The sequence below is a fragment of the Protopterus annectens genome, chromosome 5.part0 (assembly GCF_019279795.1).
Source record: "Protopterus annectens isolate FY-2018-M chromosome 5.part0, PAN1.0, whole genome shotgun sequence".
Classification (NCBI taxonomy): Eukaryota; Metazoa; Chordata; order Ceratodontiformes; family Protopteridae; genus Protopterus; species Protopterus annectens.
The window spans coordinates 1,195,771,351-1,195,795,977 of record NC_056735.1 but is presented as its reverse complement, the minus strand read 5'-3'; the positions used below and the strand labels follow the sequence as shown (position 1 = coordinate 1,195,795,977).

General features: G+C 40.2%; 1 protein-coding gene across 1 annotated transcript in view; it reads right to left on the bottom strand.

Annotated features, from left to right (window-relative positions):
• The window catches only part of LOC122802337 (ras GTPase-activating protein 2-like), a 1,675,609-nt gene that overhangs the window by 552,191 nt on the left and 1,098,791 nt on the right, over positions 1–24,627 (bottom strand). The window contains exon 9 of the mRNA XM_044071975.1: positions 2,888–2,989. Within this exon, the coding sequence (XP_043927910.1) occupies positions 2,888–2,989 (102 nt within the window). The remainder of the gene's footprint in view (positions 1–2,887; positions 2,990–24,627) is intronic.

The window sequence follows — 24,627 nt, the reverse complement described above, 5'->3', positions numbered from 1 at the left end:
ATTCACTGTCTGCACATAATTATGAATATTCCCACCAGGACTTGAACAAAACACTCACCTTTGCAGATGATGCTTTTACCCACTGGTGTTACAACACTGCAGTCTACAGCCACATTACTACTTAACTAAATAAAACCTAAGGGTGGTGTTATGCCAGTTAGTTACAGGTACACAACAGAACTGCGGTTTGAATCCTCACGTAATGTACTGCCTGTACATAGCCATGTGACACTGGCTACATGGAAAAACCTTTGGTAGTATACTGACTGTGTACAGTCATACCCCACTGGCTGCACTGTAAATCCTTCACTACTGCCTCAACTGTGTAGAGCCATGTGGCTCTGGCTGCATTGTGATCCCTAGTCCAGAATACTGCCAATGTATAGCCATTTGCCACTGGTTGCATTATGAAGCTTTTGGAAGTGCACTGCCACTGAAGTCCACTGGCCGCACTGAGAACACTTCAGTAGTGTACAGCTACATGGCATTACCTGTACACTGAACCCTTTGGTAGCATACAGTCCATGTACAGCAATGTGGCACTGGCTGTACTGTGAACCGTTTAACAGCATACAATCTACGTACTGCCATGTCACACCAGATGAAGTATGAAACATTCTAGAATGTACCACCTGTGTATAGGCACTGACTACACAGTGTTTAGGTTATCTAACCGAAAAATAAAATGGAAACTAGAAAAAGAAGAAATGCTAAAGTCAGAAATAAAGTTTAGTGTTGTTGTTGTCTTTCGGTTTTTCCCGGTTAGGGGTCGCCACAGCGGAACTCCGGTCCGCTAATGATTGGCAGTAGATTTTGACGAACGCCGAGGTGCCAGCTCGGCGTTCAACCTTCAACGAAGGTACGCCCATTTACACATGTCTTTCGAACGCCCAACCAACCACCGGGAGGACATGAAGACTCCACACAGAAGGCACTCCCTGCACTCCAGCCGAGAATCAAACAGGAGAACCTCTTGCTGTGAGGCAACAACGCTACCGCTGCACCACCACGGATGAATCATAAATAAAGTTTGGTACTTTACCAAAATAGCAAAACATGCTTTGAGAAGTCTTCTGCTTCTTTAGGTTTTAACACAGAATATGAAATGAAGCAACAAACTTGTTTAATTTCAGAAGCATTAAGGCCACATCACAAGACTTTCATCTGTTCACATCTCTAACTAACTAGACTAGTTTTAAAGAATCATCTCTCTTTAAAAAACAAGAATAGTTTTAAAAGAAAAAAAAATACTATTTAAACCATACCCAACAAAAGCATCAAGATTAAGTTGCCATCTGTCTTCTAACATTAAACAATGGAATTAATTACCTCCCATCAGATTTTGCCTGGTGTATACAAAATCTGAAACTCACAGCTGGTTTTATGGCTCACATGACGGCTCTTATATCCTGATAAGCAGGGAGTTAGTGTACTCTGCAGCTGTCTAAATCATGTAGCATCACTACCTGCTGTATGACACAGGACTGAGCAATTCAGTTCAAACAGCTAATGAACTGTGCTGTGCTCCTTACTCATTCTTGCAAACAAGTCCTAATATACATCTTAACTGAAAGTTTTGCTATGTGACCAGCAACACAAGGGTAAAAAAGCTTATGATAGTATGGACCCAGACTAACTGCGCTGTCATAAATTCAGCTCACTGGTGCCCATCATGTGGGTGATGATGGTACTGCTATGTCATACTGTACCAGTGACAGATATATACCAGGAACTTGACAGGGCAACTTTTAACTGCACTCTATGCACGTGTGTACATAAAATATATACATGTAAGCACTGCTGCTGTGTATAAACACAAACACATAACCACCACTGGCAACAGGTGCAGATGAAATGCTGCTACAGCACTGGTGCTTCTGAGACTTGGAAGACATCATGATCACCAACCTGGGGCTCTGTTTCTGCAGGTCTCACAGGGCTGGCCAAGGTATCACCTGCAGTATTTCCACATCATCACTGTGGACTCCCTCCTGATAGAAGTAACTTACTACTTAGGCGACACTCCTCTGCTGCACACTTGCTACACAGATTGGCCATCTAAGAACTATATTAGCAGGCTTACTCATGTTGTGTAACTCATCTACATATATACTGCCAACCAAAGAATTAACAGCTGCAGAGTTCCAGGCAGGTCTGTACCCCTGATGCCTGTCTGTCTCTGAAATGGCTGGCCATTCCTGTGCATTTCACTATGGAATGCCCCTTATCAATGCATAGCAATTTTCTGAAGTGCTAAATTGTGAAGATCACATCACTACATTAAATTCTGTAAAAGAAAACTATGCAAAGAAGCTATAAAAACACAACGTAAGTAATTAAAATCTCCAGAGCCAATATGTTACATTATAGAAAAACCTGGATTTAAAAACATTCAAAGAATGACCATGAAGTAGTTTACTCAAAAAAGTTATGATTCACAGACTGGTTACTTACTGTTCAGGGCTGGATTTACAAGTGGTGAGTGTAGCAGCCCTACCTGGCAAGTGCTAACAAAGAATAAGGTTTTGTGTGGCTAGGTGAGGAAAGGGGTCCTCCATTAGAACTTTAAAGTTCCGCCTTTTATTATTCAGTTTCAATACCTTCATTAATTAGAAATTAATTTACCAAGGCTTTCATAAATTATAATATAACTCTAACAAATGGAAAAATAAAACCTGAAATTTTGAGAGGCCCTTTCAGACTATGAGCTCTCACTGTTTAACTTATTCCTAAATCTGAACCTACTGGTACTACTACACATGACAAGTGACATAAAGAGCTAATCCAATAGTTAAGACCACTATTTCAAAAGCTTTATACTTACTCCAGAGGGCTAAGGAATAATTCATGAACAGAAGCCAAGGACATTTCATTACTGTTTTCTTACCATGCTTGGAATGCAGAATCATTTTTTAGAATCTTCACAGGAACTTTAATTTCTCCCAGAAAATTATCTTGTACCAGATTTATGTTGTTCCACAGGTCCACCCTAGGAATAAAAAAAAAAATACATTTTTGTTTTATGAACACATTCATTACCCACTACATCAAAAACTACTTAAAATGCAAACACTAAAAAACAGCAGTTATGAGTGCATATTTTAGGAATAAAAAAGTTCTGAACAGGCCACTGTCAGTCATCACTGCCTCTACACTCCTTTCAATCTAGTGACAACAATGTGCCTGTCTTCATTAACAAATTACAACTTTCAAAAATTATGTACAAGCAATTCCTATGTACATAATTAAGACTTCTTTGCTCTCCACAAGTGAAGGTGACATGAATATTTTCAAGAAACAGTGGAAAGCAGTCAGCACCATAAAGTGACAAGATTAAGCCCTGAATCACAGCCACTGGGAAGTATGGGCACTTGGCAGGAATGGCTAACACAGCCAACAGCATCAGAGTGGCAGGCAGTACCCACCATGAGTGCATGTGCTGTGACGAGTATGAGGGAATGTGCAGAAACATCAATGCCTACAAAGCCTGCACATTGGGAGTTACGCCTTCTTAGTCTGTAGTAGGGGTGATACTGAGGACTATACAAAATTCCCATAAGCACACACCAAGACTTATGGAAAACCAGGAAAGATGAGTCTGCTGGGTGGTATTCTGGACTGGGGGCTAGAGACTGACAGTTTGTCCCCACAACAGAGCTAATGTAGACAAATAAGGAATGTGCAGAAACAGTGATGCCTGTGGAGCCTCTTTAGTGGGATTTACGTTCTCTTGGGCTGCACTAAAGGTAAGGGTTAGGGCCTACACAAAACTCCCCTCAGCACCACACCAAGGATGATGCAAGATCAAAAAGGTGGTATTTACTGGGCACTTTCCTGGATAGGGGACAATTACGGTTCACTCTTAAATTCAGTCCCAATCCATGGGAGGTGAAGCTAGATGTTCAGGGCCACTGGGATGACTGTTTCCTTTTGAATGAGTGGAAACCAAAGTCAAGGTGTAGTACAGGGGACCAGAAGAGACAAACAGGCTCAAGACCTATGGAAGTGAGTTGTATAATGGCAAAAAGCAAATGGAAAGAAAAAAATGGAAAGTTAATCACCTTTTCAGCAACATTGCTTTTAAGGAAGAACATCCTTCAAAGCAATCAAAGATCTGCAACCAGACTTTTTAATAACAGACAGACTAGCTTTCTAATAGTCACAACACTAGTATAGCATAAGGCACTTTTTTAAAGATTTTTGCACTGTACCTGCTAATCATGAAGTCCCCCCCATCAGCCAGATCCTTTATTTCTCCATCTTGATTATTCTTTAGTGAGTGCAAAAACTGGTTGGGAGCATCATCATGCAGACAGCCTTAGTGGCAGTTTGTACCCTTTGCATCATTATTTATTTATTTATTTATTCGTTTATTTTATTTTTACATTTGTTAATTGGGTTAGTCCGACTGGGCCCAGAGAGCCCTTTTTCAGCTGAGACCCGAGAAGAAAAGCTCCAGGAAAGTAATTAACAAATAAGAAAAACCTAACAATTCAAGTTGTAAGACACTTAACTGTACAAAACAGAGAGAAATATACAGCAATGAGGGCGTACTTAGTAATGCCTTACACACTTATTGCAGGAGCTGCTATGCCATTCCTTTACAAATGCATGATAACATGAACCTACAATGAGAGGGCTACTTCACTCACAAGGCTTGGTAGTCTAATGTCTACCTCTTGCCTATCCTTTAAATCATTGCTCCTCCCTTCAAAGGATTGTGGCATTAGACACAAGAACAAGCATGCACATATTCCCCACACAACTTCCAGTGGACACCCAAACCACTAATCAAACTCAAGTGACCTGGGATGCAGTAAGGGATTTATCCCTCTATCTCGGTGAAGCTAGCTATGATGCACCTTTTTAAATCCTGTAGTACTCTACACCTTACCCTGCACCATTTTTTTATCCAGCACAGCGGAAGCCCTTCCTAATGCATTTTTTTATCCAGTACCATGGAAACCCCCCTCTTAACCCACTTGCTCCTTCCAACAAATAAAAGAGACAGTACAGTGAGGAGCAACTGTATTCTTCAGAATCTATAGCTATTTGTCCAGACTCTGTAGCTAAACACAGAATCACAAACAACTGCAACACATTTCAAAAATAGGCAGCGAGTACCAACATAAACAAAACTTCTAAACATCAACAACACAAACCAACAAATATAAAACAGAAATGCTGTAACACCACCAAACTAAAGACACACGCTAACTAAAACTTAAAAACAAACTTTCAAAATGTATGTAGTCAAATTAAAAAAAATTCCCTTCAAAACATTCAAATGAAAACATAAAACTACATTCTCCATTAGCCTATATACAACACTTACAATCCTCTCCATGTTTCTACTTCACTGACAGCTCCTCTACCAAAATCCATAACAAATATCACTAACTGAAATTCCACAGCTGTAAAGTGATTACCATTTCACCTCATACAGACACCATCAGGAAAGTAGAGATGTGTAAGTAAACTTAGCATAATAGTAGATGTTTGAATAGACCACTATTACTGTAGCCTAAGCTGCATGGGATATATCCTGCAAGAAATGGATAACTGGCCAGCTTCCAAAGCTTTAGGGAACCTCCAACACACCATAACTGATGTACACCTTGAGGACAGCAGTATAAAAGTTTCTAGTTAGGGTGACAAAATTTTACAGTTTTCATGCCCCAAAACAAAGAAAGTTAGAGCCCTGCTAGACACGTATGTCCTACGAGAAAGGAAAAGGAGCATATCCACACTGTCATAAATCACAACCAAAAGAACAGGGGTGGAGGGAAAGTGTTCCAACTGTAGCAGCGGTCTATTTGAAGACCTACTATTATGGTATGTTTACTTACACAACTGTACTATGTCCATCAATAGATCACTGTAGCAGTAGCCTGAACTACTTGGGACAAATACCAGAGGTTACAATGAAAGAGAGGAGGAAGGACCAGAGTCCAACAGTCCCTGGAGAACTGTCCTAGAAAAGCCTGCTTTGGGCTTAGAAAAAAATCTACTTTGTACTGCATGGGAAACGTGCAGAGATGACCAAGTTGCAACTTCCAGAATATGTTTAGACTCCACCTCTTTCCAAAAAGCCAAAGAAGTCTCCAAAGCTCTGGTACAGTGGTTCATGGGCTTGCCTAGAAGGGTCTTGCTATGGTGATAAAACAAAAAGCAATAGCATAAGACAGCAATTTAGAAATTATCAGTTTTCACACTGACTGTCCCTTTTTACCTTCACATGAAACAGTTGATTAGAATTCTTGAATGTAGTATCCAAGTTGCCTGTGGACATCCAGACTGTGTAGAATTCTTTCTCCCATTTTTTTGGTTCTGGATAGAAACAGGAAGATATGTAATTTGGCTGAAAGCAAACTCTGAAACCACTTAAGGCATAAAGGAAGGATCTTTTTGTTTTTAAGCACCTTTATCAAATTATTATTTAAGACACAGACACACATTTATTAAAAGAAAAGAAAAACTATAACAATTTTCTTATTTGTGTGTTATACATTACATTTTCTTCCATTAACAATTGGTGTTCACTTCAAAATTTAACAAATTGCTCAATTCCTGCCTTCCCTTAAACCTCCCTCCTCCTGAACATTACTCTGCATGTATTGCTCCCATAAATTCCATTTATTTCTATGACATTTGCTCCTTTCCTTTTTCTAAAGATCTCACTTCTAGTTATATTATCTCCTTTACAATATCCAGTACTTCAATTACAGGTGGTTTACATTTTGATTTCCATTTTCTAGTAACTGCTTTTTTGACAGACAACAGCATTAAATTTAGTAAAACCTTATTATGTATAGACAATTCAGATCATGTGTCCATGCCTCTCAACCTCTTACAGCAAGAAATCTGGACAAAGCCATCGATAATGGGGTGATAAAGGCCCAAAAATAAGGACACTTTTCAATATTGCTCCTACAAACATAGAAAATTGATAGAATAACTGGTTTTGCATAAGCATGATTTTTTTTAATAATATGAAGTCTGAAACTCAAATGTCTGACGTTTTCTGACTTTAACCCTCAATGATTTGGCAAAAAAATAAATAATTTTATGCGTAACGGACTAAAAAAATGGAGCAAAAATCTGGACATTCTGCGAAAATCTGTACAGCTGAGAGGTATGCATGTGTTCCAGCTCAAAACAGTCATTTCTTTACTTGTAGCTGCTTCCCCAACATTTTTGACAAAAGTACTCTGCAGGGAGTTTTTTTTAATCTGCCAATTTTTAACACTCCAAAACATGCTGCAAGTTACCATCCTCTCTTCCATTACACTTCCAGCATTTGCTCTCTACATGATGAAAAGAGTCTACTTGGGGAATAAAACACCTATGCAAACACTTCCAAAAAATCTTAAACCTTCTGGACTTTGTTGCTTACTTGGATGTCATTCAGATGTTTTCCTACTGTTCCATTGTAAATCATCCTTCAAATCGCTCTTCCCACTCTTTTCTAACCTTATCTGATTGGTTCCTATAATTATCTTGCAATATTTTATATGCCCTACTAATTATTTTTTTTTAACATCAGCTTCTGTTCCAGACGTAAATAAAGACTCTACCAATCCTGGACTTTAGATTTAGCACTCCCTCATCCCTTTCTCTTTGTCTATATTCTGATGTCAATCCCTCATAGGTAAGGCAGTCTCTAATCTGGAGTCCAAATTTCTGCTTGGCATCATCATACTCTATTACCTTCACCTCTCTAGTTATTTGCTCCTAATACCTTGACTCCTTTTCCACAATTTTCCAGTAAATTCCAGCCCTCTCTTGATGATTTTCTATACCCCTACTTTTAGTCATCTCTACTGGAAAAATCTCCTTTCTCTATTCATTTGTTAGTTTAGTTCTTATTCGACACACTATTTCTCAACTATTCCCTCATTCCATCACCATCTATTTCCACTTTGATTTATAACCTTCTGTTTGCATTATGTATAGGAGTTTAAACTCTGTAGCTCTGAACTATCCTATGTAATCCTAAACCACCTTGTCTATGGGGAGGATCAACTTATCATGGGTAACTCTAGCCCTTTGCCCCCAGAATTCATTCAACTCTGTATTAATTATTGTCCACAGCTTCTTCTCTAGTTGATAAAAATATGCCAAACCAGTATATAAAACTAAAGAGAACAAAAACATTTTCACTACTAATATGTTACTATCCATATCCTCAATCATGAGCTTCCAGTTTCTCAGTTTTTGTATCTTTTGTTTAGTCTCTTCCCACATATCCTTAAGCTGACATAACAGAATCCTTTTTAACCTGTACTCCTAAATACTTCATTTTATCATGTCCCCATAAATATGGGTACTGCTGAATCAATTCATGGATAGGTACATAACTTACCATTATAACCTTTGTTTTATCTTCATTCATTTTATATTCCGAAGACTTGAAATTGCCTCAAAATATTCTGCAGTAAGAAAATACCCTTTTCTGGATTTATCAAGTACAAAATAGCATCATCTGCCTATAAAGGTACCATGTCTTAATTACCATACCAGTTATATCCTTGAATTGGTGAGTCCCTTATTGTCTTTGCCAATGGCTCTAAATATAAAGCAAATAATAAATGGGAAACAGAACACCTCTGCCTGGTTCCTCTGTTCAAACATAGCTTGTCAGAGAGGTTCTTTCCCACTTAAATTCTTGCTTTTGACCCTTCATATATCTTCCTAATTAACCTTATTACTCTATCAGGGAACACAAATGCCTCCACTTCCCTACTCATAAAATCCCAGCAGACTCCACTGAAAGCATTCTCTGCATCAAAAACCACCACCATTAGCAGTATTTCTTAAGCTTTTGCTTCCCTCTGGATCATCACTGATCTAGCAATAACATCAAATCATTATTAACCCCCACACACACACACACACACACACACACACACACACACACACACACACACACACACACACACACACACACACACACACACACTCCAAAACAATACTGATCCATATCTATCAATTTTGTCAACACCTTTTCCATTCTCTTAGCTAATATATACAGAATACTTTATAATCATGATTTAAAATTGAAACTAGATCTATATGAAGCTGTGTCGAAATGATCTTCACCCATCTTTCTAACCAAAAGGATTACTGGTCTAAAAAACTTAGCTACCAAGACAGGCATGAAGACCTATCACACTGCATCTCTTATGAGCCCCTATACGGAGATCAATGCCTTGTATATGGTGCTTTAAAGACAAATCATACAGTATTTTTGTACCTCCAAAAGACACATCTCCATTAAACTTAAAGGATCTAAACCTCCACCAATAAATAAATAAAGCAAGTTGGAGGGACAGATTTATTACCCAAAGGTTAGCCACCTCTGAAACAAACAGCCTTTACATGTTAGAGCGACACACTCACATCTTTCAAGAAGAACCCAGATGATTGGATAAGTATCCACAAATCCATACCTGGGGCTTGACATGTTTTGCTAGAAAGTGGAAGGTACACCTTAAGGGTAAGGTAATGGCAATGCACAAATGATTCACCAACTTAATTTACTTTACTTGTAACTCCTATGATCATTCTTTTGACAGGCACTACAACAGTGGGCTCTTGCCAGGCCCTATGATGGAAAACTACATTTTGTCAGAAGGGGAAGCCACACAACAGGAAGACAAAATTCACCAGAAAGCCTCTCAAAAAATTACTTTGGATGCAGAAATATGTTCAAGTGGCCAAGCCCCTTTCTGTTACATAATTTCCAGGATTTCCCTGAACATGGAACCATTAGCAAAGGAGACTGATGAACCTCCTCTACCACCACTCTTTGTATCAGGGTGGGGGACTCAACAGGAAAGCTTGTGTTTTGGTTTGCATATCTTTCTTATTCCTGGAACCACTTTCCAGGGGATTTGTCTGAAGAGGAGAAAGAAGAAATCAAGACCAAATACCCAGTGTCTATCCCTACAACAGCTTTCCAATCTTCTGCTTCTCTGATAAAAAGATGGTAGAGTTAAGACTCAGAACTGTTGTGCAGTTCAGGGGCTAAGACAAAAAGCAGAACAGGATCAAGGAACTGTTTAAACAGCAGCAGGGGTTTCACTGAGCTCCCTTCTGTATGTACCATGAACACCACCAAGACAAACAGTGTCAAGAGATTCAAGCAGCACTGAGGTCATCAATACCAAGAATTTCAACTTCAAATCTCCTACCTTTCAACACCAAGGACAACCTCAGCATTGATGTCGAGGTAACCAGCTTGCTGCCCCAGAAAATGAATGCTGAGGACACTGACATTTAAAACAGCTACAGGGGTATCAGTGCCAACATAAGGGTTAACATCTTAACGTCAATAACCTCAACCCTAGAAACAACTTGTCCAAAACAAATTGGTACAGAGGTGATAAAACTTCAATGGAGCAGTTGTCATACAAGTGATCAGGAAGATCAACAATGACAGAGGAGCCTCCAGTGGGAATAAAGACCTCAAAATAAATGGAAGTGAACAGGGGATCACTGAATAGGTGTCTAGCTACGACAGAAAATAATTTTCTCTTGCTGCCCTAAAATCAGAGGGGTAAGACAATCAAGACGGTCTCAATGTGGGCCTTTACCAATGCTCTGATCATCTCCTCACAGCCTAAATTCACCGACAAAGCAGAACTGCACAGAGTGACAGGACCCTATTAAGAGAGTTGATGGAAGCCAACAGACAGCAAGAAATTAAGTAATCTCAGGCTTTCACACTGAAGACACATTACTAGTCCTTTTACTGGGGGCATTTTCTGGAACAGACATCTGTATCTGAGAGATTCCTGACTCCAATGGTTTTTCGGACTGACTACCTGAACAACTTCTACAGTAGCAAGACAAAACATATTCCATCTCAAAGTTTCTAATGAGGGATACAGAAGATTCTAAAAGATTTGTAAGACCCTTCACCTTCACTTAACATGCATCTTTTGTAAGGCTCTGTCGCTTCAGAAGACTCCACCCTAGACAGTAAAGCCTTTCAAAATGACTTTTAGACTCATCAAGAATTCTTTCCTCAAATTTGTCACAAATACTGCATTTCTCATTCCTCTGATCAAACCTCTAATCAAAAATACAAGTGTTTATCCAGGAGATGAATATTGTGGAATTAACTTTGCCACTTTCAAAATCACGAATAATGTAGCCAAAACACAAAGCAGAAACTGCAGTCAACAATAAATCCCCAAATCATAGCCAATGGCAAACACAAATTAAAAAGAAAAAAGTAGCCCAAAACCAAAATGCCAAACAACAATGCTTCTGGTGGTTTAAGAGTCTCAAACACAACAAAGGCAAAGTAAAAACAATGAATTTTGACAAGTAAATGAAAGGATAGGGCCTTGAAACTACGGGAAATGAATAAATAATACAAGACAATCAGAGTTAATACAACTGGAAAAGTTATACATTCTTGTATACAGTATGGGAGTTATTTCCAGACGTTTGCAATAATGTGTATGTTATACAGTGTCAATAAAGGCATCTTTAAAAAAGGGGGTGGGATGGGGTAGCTGCTGCAGCAGTGATTTAGTAAAACATCTACTGTTATTAAGTTTACTTGGACAATTGTACTATGTTCATCATTAGATGATTGATGCAGTAGCCTTAGATATATGGGTAGAATACCAGAGCTTACAAAGTTTGGGAGGAGAAGGAGGTAAGAGGAGGGTCTAATAGCCCCTAGAGAATGATGCCAGCACAGCTTGCTCTAACCCTGGAAAAGAAGTCCAGTTTGCAGTCCTTTGTAAAAGTATGCACACGGGACCATGTTGTTGCCTCTAAAATACTTAGTGTCTACCCTTTTCAAAAAAAAAAAAAATACCAAAGAAGCCAAGGCCCAAGCAGAATGTGTCTTGATCCTGTCTGGAATTGACTTACGGCGGGATTAGTAAATGGAAGGAGCCTGGGACAACCATTTGGAAATTGTGACTCTGACATGGGTTGTCCTTTTTTGTTACCTTCATAAAATTGAATAACTGATTAGAATTTCAGAAGCAATTAGCAATACTGTTTTCCATGGTAAGAACTTCAAATCAGCCTGATGAGCTGGTCCAAACTGGGCAAGAGTTACCTCTGTCTAAAAAAAAAAAAAAAGTAAGATCCCAAGGAGGAGCCACACGTTTTCCAAATGGATGGGTATGCGGAGCCACTTTCAAAAACATATTAACATGAGAGTGCATTGAAAGAGGACGATCCATGGGAAAATGCACTGAAATGGCTGACAAATGAACCTTGCAACAGAAGTAAGAAAGGCTAGAGAATATCTTGCACAAATATTTTAGAAGTAGAGAAATGTTAGCCTTAAAAAAGGTCTTGGTTCTTAATACAGCACCAACTACAAAATATTTTCCATTTGCTAACATATGACTCCTTAGTAGCAGACTTCTTTACCTCCTTTAATAGCAGCTGCACACCCTTTGAAAATAGGTGTCTAAAAGGTATTAAAATTCTGTCATCCAGGCAGCTAGCTGAAGGTTTTTGAAATTGGGGTGCATGAAACAGCTATCGTCTTATATGAGTAGGTCCAGTCTGTGAAGGTGATTGTGGTAATTGCCACTGGCCATTTCCAAAAGAAGGGAAAACCACTGTTGCCTGGGTTCTTCAGAAGGAAGTCACCACAATGATCTTAGGATAGTCCTGAAACTTCAAAATTACCCTAGAAATCAGTGGAAAGGGTGGAAAGGCATACAGGAACACTCCCATCCAACGAAATGAGAATTAATCTGCTTTCCAGGCCTGCTATCAAGGAGTGCTGCAGCAGAATTTTGTAGGATGTCTGTTGTGAATGGAGGTGAACTGGGGTGTTCCCAAAGCTGGATCAAATTCTGGAAGGCCCCTTGATTTAATTTCCATTTATGAATGTTTCTCCAGGTCCTCCTCAGCTTATCTGCCACAACAGTTTGCCTTAAAGAAACACACAATGATGTCTGCACAGCGAGACTGTACTGAATTGCTATACCTCAAGCTGCCATGGGTAATCTGCAAAGATGGCAAGAAATCACATTTGTGTACCACATCACTGTGGTGTTGTCTGTGATCACTCACAGATCCAGGGAATCAAATTAGAGTCTTTTTGAGAATTATGTTCTGTCTTTTTGTTCCAAAAACCCTGCATTTTTATCCCCAAAGACAGTCCCCCAAGCAATGTCTGCGGCATCTGTGGTAACAGACTGCACTGGAGCTGGAGGGGAGAATGAGAGACCTTGTTTCAAATACATGTAGTCTGTCCACAAAGGAATTACATTTTACACATCTCAAAACTGGAATTTGAAAAGTCAGGGGTGCTGATGCTCGGGCCATACAGATTTTAAGTATCAATGAATCTTTCCCATGCTAAGTCTGGCTAGTGGAATCATAAGAATTACAGATGCCATAAATCCTAAACTCCCGAGAAACATCCTCGCTGAAGTTCTGGACTGAGTGGAAAATCCCAACAACAGACCTAATCATAGATCTACAGTTTTTCCAGTGGAAGAAAAACTCTTTGGACTCATGTATCCATGAGACACCCCAATAATACAATCCTTCAGCATGCAGCAATACAAAACGTTTGAATGCTCTCCTGGAAACGCAGTCTGTGAAGATCTCTTGGCTCAAGAAACAGATTCTTGACAATCTGAAAAAACATTCTGTAAATATGAGAAAGTCTAAATAAGGAAAAATGTAAGTACTTTTCAGTCTGCAATAGGCTACCACTTGAGCTAAACACTGTGTGAATACTCTTGAAGCACTGGATAACCCAAATGACAATACTGAAAGTATAATCCAGTCACAAGGATGCATAAAAAAGTGTTATATGTAGCTATGGGAGTGTGTTAAGCATCCTTTACATCTTGAGTTGTTAAAAAACTGGAAGGGGAATAAGAGGTTGTGAAGGGATAGCATTTTGAAATTTGGGGCTTTCACATACTGGTTGAAAATGGGAAGATCTAGAACTGACCTTTAAGAAGCTTCTTTCTTTGGCAGCTGAAACATTCTTGAATGAATGAATAAATAAATAAATAAACTTTGCCCGTCAGGAAAAGGGTAACATGTTCTATTAACTTTTGAGCCAGCAAATGATGAATGAAGGGGGACAATGAAGTCTGATCTGGTAGATGAGGAAGAATCCTCTGTAAAGGAGGAAGGGACTCTCGCTGCCATCTGCACCCTAATGGACAACTCTCAGAACTCATTATTCTGATATATGTGGCCAAAAAGATAAATGCAGAGAGACATTCTGTGGAAAACAAAGGATTGCCCAGATTTTTTTTGGGGGGGGTACATCCAGTACTCATTCAGACTTGTACTCTCCTCACACTCAGAATCAGTTACCTGAGCAGAAATAATTTCTTCCCTCCAAATCATATCTCTCAACCTCTTACAGCAAGAAATCTGGACAAAGCCATAAATAAAAAATGGGACAAAGCCCCCAAAATAGGGACAAATTTTAAATGTTGCTATTAAAGAGTTAAAAAGTTGACAGAATAACAAGTTTTGCAACAGAATGGGTTTTCTGAAGGGTATAAAGTCTGAAACTCAAATGTCTGTCATTATTTTACAAATTTAATCTTTAATGATTTATTGCCAGTAATTTGCCAGAAAAACAAAATTTTATGAAAAATGGGTCAAAAATAGAAGGCAAAAAATCTGGGCATTCTGCAACAATCTGGACAGTTGAGAGCTATGCTTGGAATCTATTCCCTTCATCAAATCAGGACTCCTCAGAAACTGAAGAATTCCTCTTTCGCCTAGCAGAAGGTCCAGAATAAGGACGGAAAGCCTGAAATAAGCTCTGAGCTGAGCCCAATAAACCTTCTCTATCTAAAGTAACAGAGACAGGAGAAGATAAATGTTTAACTTTCTGCTTCTTTTTAACAGGAATAGCAACAAATGTAGACCAACTCATGTCACAAAAATCACCCTAGGGAACTGGCAGCTTAGTTCAACAGAGAAGCAATCTCTGCTCCTTCCTCCAAGACCAAAATGAGTGTTTCTCCCATGCATGGCAGGGACACTCTAACAGCCACATAGGAGTTGTCTAATTCCCATCCATGGTGTCTGAAGGGACTACACCAGAGGAACCGAAGGAAAAAGATGAGTGGTCTGAGGAACCTGAAATGGCTACTGCAGAGTCACGGATATGTGGCTGAAGCAAGGAAGCAGCCAACTGAAAATCCAAAGACAGCCTGGAAATTTTCTTCCTTTTATGAGCAAAGGAAAGAAGAACCAAGGAACCGGTAAGCTGTTTTATGGTAAAATTAAGAAAGAAGTCTAAAACCCAGGCAGCGATGACAGCTAAGTATCAAGAAAGTAGTGTTTTCACCAAAAATACACTGACAAGCAAAAACTCATTTGCCTTTAAAAACAATTTACAAAACTACTGGAAATAAAAATTAGAGTAAACAATGAAAAACAAAAGTTTACACTAACAGTAATAAAATAACCACATTTCTTCAAATGATAAAGATTAAAGTTGACAGAAATACAGAAATGTCACTTGACAGTCAAAAAAAACTTAAATCCTGGCCAAAAAATTATAGAAATTAAAGTTGACAGAAATACAGAAATGTCACCTGACAGTCAAAAAAAACTTAAATCCTGGCCAAAAAAAACAAAAAACTGTTTTTATAATTAAAGTGCTGCTCTAGTCATAAAGTTACATGTGAAAGTTTTTTTCCCCCCAAAGGGAACTTATCTGCTCAGCAAATAAGCAATGTTATCTGACCATCAATTCTCGAAAGCCTGCAAAGAAGTGCTCTGCAGCAGCAGGAAAGCCCTGAAGGGCCTGGCACCCAGACTGATGATTTTCTCGTGCCTAGCTCAAGCTATCAACAGACTGGTCACATGGAAACTTCCCTTAAGCTGGTTGCTGTTGTATCCTAGACAGGATAAAACCCACATATAGCTAAGGCTACTGCAGCAGTCATCTAATGATGAACACTGACATTTTCTTCTGCTGCTATGCCATTAAATGTATTACTCTTTTTTTTTTTTTTTTAAATTCCACCTCGCATCCAAGGGACCCTAACCCTAACATTCCCAGGCCAGGAGAGACCACTGCACCCCTTTCATTACTGTCCCTAAAGCCCTTGTGGCTCACCCATTCCCCCAGCATCAACAGTTAGGTGGTACACTGTGTGCTAACTAATTGGTTCCTCAGAGCAGCCTAGGCTGCTTACAGATTCACTATTGCTGTGTGGTTGATGGAAGAGGAATATACTATCGCACAAACCTCCTACTCTCAGGCTCAGCAGTAAAGTCCCTGCCTGACTTACTCTGAACAAGACTAGCCACCACAGCTCTCAACATTCCATCTCCAAAATGTGGAACACTACCTTTCGTAATGTGGAACACCTACTAACAGCTTACTGACAACAGCAACTAAAAAACTCACAGAACAGTTAAATATGTTACTTTTTACTTATAAAAAAAGCTATCTTGAAGAATTAATATGATTCAGTATCATTTAACATGGCCATCAGTTAAAAAAAATTCTTAAAAATGAATGAGCGGTAGACTTTTTCAATGTGGAACTGCAAAGAAAGTACAGCTGTGTACACTTACCATAAATATAGATGTTCGAGTATATTCACTGTTGCAGTCATTACCATTTGGGTTATCTGCCTGCAGGTAGCCCTCAGTCGGCCTGAATACCAGAGTCTTGGATTCCTGCGTCGGATGCTGTCTCTTCTTCCATGACGTCAGGTCGTCAGGGGTGTAAAACATGCAGCAGAAGCCATTACATCAGTTTTTCTTGCCCCAGATGTCAGGTGCCCCCAAAATGGGAAGCAATTACATGTTATGGTACACCTCCATCAAAAAGCAAACACACCAGAAAGCTAGAAAACAAGAAAGAAAGGTAGAGCCAAGAGATGTCAGGGGGCTGGAGGGAGGGTAACCAGGACTGCAACAGTGAATACACTCGAACATCTACATTTATGGTAAGTGTACACAACTGTACTATGTTCTTCGTGTTTCACTGTTGCATTCATTACATTTGGGTTGATTCCCAAAGCTAAGGAAGGGACGAGGAAGTTAGATAGCATTAGGGACAGCTATTAAGCTCTGCAAGTCTGCAGTGGCAAAACCAGCTCTGTATTAGAAAAAATAGACATGTGGTAATGCTTGGTGAAGGTATGTACAGAGCTCCAGGTAGCAGCTTCTAGGATGTCCCTAGTAGGGAGTCCTCTCAGAAAGACTGTAGAGGTAGATGCAGCCCTGGTGGAATGTGATCTTATCCCCTGTGAGGTAGGTTTTCCATGGTGCTTATAGCAGAAATGAATGCAATGGGCTATCCATTTAGAAATGGTTTGCTTTGAAATGGTCTTCTCCTCTGTCCCTGCAGCAAAGCCAACTAGCAGCTGTTCAGATTTTCTGAGAGGCTTAGTCCTGTCCAAATAAAATTTAAGTTGTTTATGCACGTCCAAAGAGTGCAGTATTTGTTCTCCTTTGTTTTGTGGATTCGGGAAAAAGGTAGGCAAATAAATGGACTTGGTTTAGGGCCACACTAGACACCACCTTGGGCATAAAGGAAGGATTGGTCCTGAGGGAAACCCTGTCTGTACGGAAGATAATGAAGGGTTCCCACTGCCATGAGGGCCTGTAATTCAGCCACTCTTCTTGCTGAAGTGATGGCTAGAACGATGGCTGTTTTCCAAGAAAGGAATATCAACTCTGCAGTTGCAGCTGGTTCAAATGGAGGGACAGTGAGCTTTTCCAATACGAAGTTAAGGTCCTAGGCTGGCATAGGGGCTCGCTGGGGGGGGTCTTAAATTTTTAGTCTTCTGAGGAATTGCTTTAGCAGGGGGTGAGAGAAGAGGGGTGATTCAGTGTTATAATGTGCTGAAATGGCAGAGGCATGAATTTTAATAGATGAGAAGGATAGGCCCTTGTGGAGCATTTCTGAAAAGTACTGAAGGATATGAGGTAAGCTGGGCACCCCTGTGCCCATCCCCTGAGTCTGGCTCCAGGAACAGTATCTTTTCCACTTTTCAGCATAAGATTTTCTAGTACTAGGCCTCTTTGCTTCCAGAATGACATCTAGCACCTGCTTACTGAGGGGGTGCTATTGGAGAGCTCAAGGAATTAGCCAGGCTGCAAGGTTCAGGGTTTGAAGCTGAGGGTGCAGAATCTGCCCCCCCCCCCCCTTGCTGGGACAGCAGGGAAGGTGTCTGAGGTAGGTACCATGGCTCCAGCAGTATCATACCGCGCAAGAGGGAGTACCAGTACTGGCAAGGCCAGTCTGGTGCAATCAATACTGTCCTTGGCTTGTCCTGTTTGATTTTTAGCAGAACCTTCCAGAGGAGAGGCAGAGGGGGAAAAGCATAAACCGAGAGGCTTTCCCAGGTAAAGGACAGGGCATCCACTTTCCAAGCTTGACTGTGGGGAGTCCTTGTGCAGAATTTGTTCAATTGGTAGTTCTGAGGGAAGGCAAACAGGTCTATCTCTGGGTTCCCCCATTTGTTCCTCAAGAGGTTGAATATTTTTGGTTCCAGTTTCCATTCGTGTGGGTCCATGAGATTTCTGCTTAAGTCGTCTGCCAGTGACTTTAGCTTGCCTGGCAGGAACTGAGCTTGTAGGTGCACTTTGTAGCTCAAGGCTGTGTTCCACAAAGCCATACCTAGTCTGCAGAGAGGGTAGAAATGGGTTCCCCCCTGCTTGTTTATGTACCACATAACTGGTGTTGTCTGTTTTTACCAATAATTGTCCTGGAAGGATGTGGTCTTTGAAGGCTGTCAGGGAATTCTGTATGGCTAACATTTCTTTTTGGTTGATATATAGGTGCATCTGACTCGGGTTCCATTTGCCCTGAATGCACTTCCCTGCCAAGTGAGCCCCCCATGCACAGTCTGATGCATCTGTTGTTAAGGTTTGGGCAGCAGGGGGTAGAGTGAAAGGGACCCCCTTGTTGTGGTAGCAGGCCTCTGCCCACCAAAGGAACTCTGTCTTTATACATGGAATGATAGGAATCATTGACTCCAGGTCCTGAGAATGTTGACACCATAGGTTTTTTAGATACCACTGTAGTTTCCTCACATGCAGTCTTGCATATGGAATTAGTAGAATGCAAGAGGCCATGAACCCCAGGGCTTGCCAAATTTTCCTTGCAGATAGCTGAGGTCTTTGTGGCCAGTAGTCTGAAGTAGGGTGACAAATAAACTTGTTTCTCTGGAGTGAGGTAAGCCATCTGGGAAGTTGTGTTCAAGCTTGCTCCCAGGAATACCATCTGTTGACAGGGTACTAAGTGAGATTTCTTTTCATTTATGATGTACCCCAGTGAGGTTAGAAGTTCCTTTACGAATGTCAGATGTTTTAATAGTAAGTCCTGGCTTTCTGCCTGAATCAAGACAATCGCCCAGGTAAGGGTATATCTGAATATTTCTCTGCCTGCAAAATGCAATGACCGGAGCTAGACACTTTGTGAATACCCTGGGTGCAGTAGATAAGCCAAAGGGAAGTGCAGAGAACTGATAGTGCATGGAGCCTGCCTTGAAGCGTAGGTATTTCCTGCAAGATTTCCTTATTGGAATGTGCAAGTAAGCTTCCTTTAAGTCTAAGGTTGCCAACCAGGCATCTTTGCCTAGTATAGGAAGCAGCTGTTGGAGAGTTAGCATTTTGAATTTTGGGATTACCAAAAAGGTGTTTAGAATAGAGAGGTCCATGATAGGATGCCAGGATCTGTCTTTTCTGGGTACCAGGAAAAGTCTTGAATAAAAACCTTGTCCCCTTTCTTCTGCTGGGACAGGCTGAATAGCCCTGATACTTGGAAGAGAGAGAACCTGCTGTTAAGCCTCTACCCACTGATTTGGGGGGAGGTCTGGCCAACCATTTGGGGTTGGTAGGGTGTGGAAGTGGAATCTGTATCCTTGGAAAACTATATTTAAAACTCATTTGTCCTGGGTAATGAGTTCCCAGTTTTTTGCATGCAGGGCGAGCTTTCCTCTTAAGGGAGCAGGCAGTTGAGATGGGCTTGAAGTGTTAAGGTTAAGTCATTGTGACATTTTTTTTCCGTATGGGGGGGGGTCTTACTACTTCCTGCTTTGGACGTGGGAGCCCCCCACTGCCTAGGCCTGTGTGTAGCCTGAGAATGTAACCTAGGTGGTCTGCTGTTCCTGGGTTTGGACTGAGAAGGCCTGGTAGAGACTGGAAAGGACCAATTCTTTGAAGTCCAATGCCTACTAAATCTGGGAGGCTGTACTTGCAGGAAATCTTTAACAGTTTGCATAGATTTAGCTTTTTCCTCCATTTTTTTGAGGACAACTTCTGCTTTGTTTCCAAACAGGTGGTCTTGGTTTAAGGGAGCATCCAGTAATTTAGCTTTAACATGATCTGGCAAGTTTTGCTCCTTATGCCAAGCATGCCTTCTAAGTACAGACCCAGTGACAGCAGCCCTGCAAGATGCTTCTAAAGAGTCAAAACCACATTGCAAAGTATGTTTACCAACTTGTTCAGCAGAATGCATTAAATCCTGTAATTGTTTGTGTTCTGCAGAGTCAGGAATCAACATCATTTTCTGTTTAAGTAGTCCCATAATATGCTGCTGGTACTTTAACATATGAAACTGGCAATTTAAAGCCCTAATGGCCAAAGTAGCAGAAGTGCATACCTTCTTACCCCATCTGTCCAGGGCTCTAGAATCTCTATCAGAGGGGGTAGGATTTTTGGCAGCTGTAGCCTTAATGCCCTTTGGTCCTTGGGAAATGGTCTCTGGATCCGCAACAGGATTCTTGAAGAGGAATTTGTGAGAGTAAGGTACTCTGTAATACCCGCCAGGTTTTCTGGGAGCTGGAGGTAAGGTGTCTGGGGACAGGCTAGATTCCAAGAAAGCATAATCTACAATGTCCAGAACAGGAAGGATAGCTAAAGGCCTGTGTTGAGGAAGGAGTAAGAATTCCCTAAGCCTCTTTTTGGAGTCAGAGTAATCCTGGCTTTCCCCAGCGGAAATGCTCCCTAAGAGTGTGCAAGGTTTCACCAAAGGAAAAGTCTTCTGGAGGGGAAGCAGAGGGAATGGAATCCTCTGCATCAGAATCCTCATAGGTAGATAAGGGGAAATCCTAGTAATCAGAAGAAACAGAAATATCAGAATCCTGATCAGAAGAATCAGAAGGAAAATCACTTCTAGGTCTCTTAGAGAGGGAAGGCTGGCTTCCCCTAATTAAAGTAATAAGGTCTTTGGCCATTCTAAGCATTTGTTTCTTAGGCATATGGGCCTGATCATGCGATTTGGATGTTGGTTTTCTAGGCGTAGGTCGAGTTTTAGGCCTGGATGGCGTCGGTTTAAAAAGCAAGTCTGTAGGCCTGAATACACCCTCAAACGCCAGTGCCTGCACAGCGGCTCCGGACCCATCCAAGGTAGAGACATCCGCAGGTTCCATAGTCGAAGAAGCATCTTACGGCATTCCGGACTCCGAATGGGTCTCAGTAGAGACCTGCGAATCTGAAGTAGTGGGTATCAGGGGCTGCAAAAGCACCTCACTGAGTACCGGCGGACTGGCGACTAGCTTAACGGAAGCGTCATCGGCAATTTTGGACCTATGCGGTCTGTATCTGTATCTGTCTTTATCCTTACGTTTTTTTTCGGAATATCAGTAGTCAGATGGCTTACAGAAGCCATTGCTGGATAGTTATACCAAGTACCAAAATAATTTGCTGCAAAAATAGGCCGACAAGGAATAGTTCAGGTGCTGAATAAGGCACAAAACTGACAGTGAGGGACGTCGTGGTTTGGGCCTAGGCAAGGAATGCAGTACGAATGAAAATCTTTATGAGATCTTTGCTTTCCACAGGTAAAACAATTGTTAACTTTTACTGACATTGGTTAAGAGCAAGAAAAAGGATCCCCAACGGGGTACTTAGCTTTTTGAAGATTTTGGTTCTGAAACTCAAAAACGAAAATTTCAGGAGTCGGCCGACCGGCACTTGCAAACTGCTTCTGCTTCGGGCACAGCGCGGCAAGAAAGATTGATGCAATGGCATTGGCTGCATGTTTTATACCCCTGAAGACCTGACATCATGGAAGAAGAGACAGCATCCAACACAGGAATCCAAGACTTTGGTATTCAGGCCAGCGGAAGGCTACCTGCAGGCAGATAACCCAAATGTAATGACTGCAACAGTGAAACATGAAGAACATCATGGACTTCAAGAGTTAAAATGACGAATGTGTCTCATAATGAGGTACAGTGAGATATGATGGCCACTACAGGTGGCTGATACACTCACCTACTGTCAGTGTCACCAAAAGTGCTCACCTAACATCCCTAAATAAAGATGAGTGAAATTGCATCAGCAACTCAAGCTTAACCTTACCTGCCCAGTTTCTCAGCAACCCATGCCACTTATCAAACACCTCATCTCTCTCTCTCTCTATGCCATGGGATTGAGTTATTTTAAGTTTTGTGTTTAGATTACCAGGATGTCCGTGGTTATGAATTTTTAGTGGATGAACAGGAAGAAAATCTCCAAAAATACAGATTGTATGAAACAGTCTACATATGACTAAACATAAACAGCAATCTTGGAAACATATTTTGAGTTATATCAAACAATTTTAATATGCATAACAGCACAGTTATAATACATTTTTAGTAAAATAGACAAAAAAGGAGCCTATGTAATACAGTATGTCTACCTCGGGGAAAATATACAATCTGCAATTTGAAAATAATGGAGGAACAAAGTCAAACAGTGAAGTAAAAACATCAAGGAATCACCATGGACACCACAATTTTTTCATAAATCTTCATTAATATCACATACTATATAGCTACAAGTACATTTTTTTCATGCTTTATACAAATATGATTTCTATCTTTGCAATTATAACTCAGTTTAACATTACACAGATTGCTCACGTCCTGTCCACTGAAATATTGCTCTTCCTCCTCCTGGTAGGTATTGTTCCTACAGACTCATTTACTTCTATGTCTGCTTCTCTTCTAAAGATCCCACCATCAATTCCTTTATCTCCATTTCAACATTCCGTGATTCTGTTATGGCTGGTTTTGTTTTTGATCTCCATTTTCTAACTGTTGCTTTTTAGCAGCCAGCATCATTAAACTTAGTAGGGCCTTACTGTGTCTAGGCAATTCAGTTTCTATTTCCCAGCACAAAAGAATCATTTCCTTACTTAAAATAATTTGCTCCTCAACATTTCTGACAAAGTACCCAGTAGAGAATTCCTAAAATATAATCAAGCCACTGCATTCAACTCCCCCCAAAGGATGTTCCCAGCTACTCTCTTCCTTCCCATCACACCTCTAGAAACTGCTATCTACCTCTGGAAAAAATCTTTGAAGTCTACTTTGGTAACAAATATACCCATGCAAACACATCCATGAAAAAATCTTAAACCTTCTACGCTTTCTTGCATACTCGAAAGTCATACAAAAAGCCACCCTTTGTTTCTTTGTATATTGCCTTTCCTTTCTCACTTCACAGTCGTGTATTATTTCATATGCCCTACTTAATTATCCTTTTTTTGTTTACCACCACTGCTGTTCTAGACTCAGCTATAAACTTCACCAGATATGGTCTTTCATTTAATACTCTCCTATCCCTTTCTCTATACCTATTATTATTAATCAATGGTAGAGAAGGCAGTCTCCAACCCGCAGTCAAATATTCTACTTGGCTTCATCCCACTCAATGACTTTTCCTTCTCTAGTTATTTGCTATCAGTACATTGGTTTCTTTGCTAATTTTCTCCAACAAATTCCATCTCCGTGTTGCTATTTTCTATGCCCCAACTTGCAGTCATCTCTAGTGGTAAAATCTCTTTTCTCCAGTCCCATGTTGGCCAAGTTCTCAAAATATTTTCTGCTATGTTATAAATGTAATATTCTGCATGGCTGCTAGCATCCAAAAATTTACCTTCTCGCAACACCCCTCTCCCCTTTTTTAACATAACTTTTTTCCAATTTGATTTGTGTGTTCTGTTTCTGTTATGCATAAAAGCTTTAACTGTGTAGCTCTAGAGTATCATTTCAAATCCAGTAATCCACTTTAGTACTGCCCTCCTTCCCTCCGAATACATTCCTTCAATTCTTTATTAGTTATGATCCACAGCTTGTCCTCTGGCACATAAAAATGTATGACATAAAATATTAAGAGAGACTAGAAACATTTTCACTACTCATACCTTACTATTCATATCCATAGTCAAGAGCTTCCAAACTCTTATACTTTTGTATTAGCTTTTGTTTCCGTTTCTTCCCACATATCCTCAGTTGCCATATTAAAATCCTTTTTAAATCAAACGCCTAAATATGTCATCTTATTACATCCTCATAAAAATATGGGCATTGCTGAACAAATTATCATATGTGAACATAGTTTACTGCTATAGCCTTTGTTTTATCTTATATCAGGGAAAAACTGGAACTGTTTCAAAATGTTCCCCAATCCTGAAATATCCCTTCCTAATTTATCAAATACAAAAAACTATCATTTGCAAATAAGGCTATTTTTCTTCAGTACCATATCAGTTAAATCCTTAACTTTGTCAGTCACTTATTTTCTGTGCCAAAGATTCTAAATATAAAGCACATAAAGGGGGAAGAAGACACCTTTGTTCAAGTACAGCTTGCCAGAGATGATCCTTCCCACCTTGATTCTTTCCTCCATCCC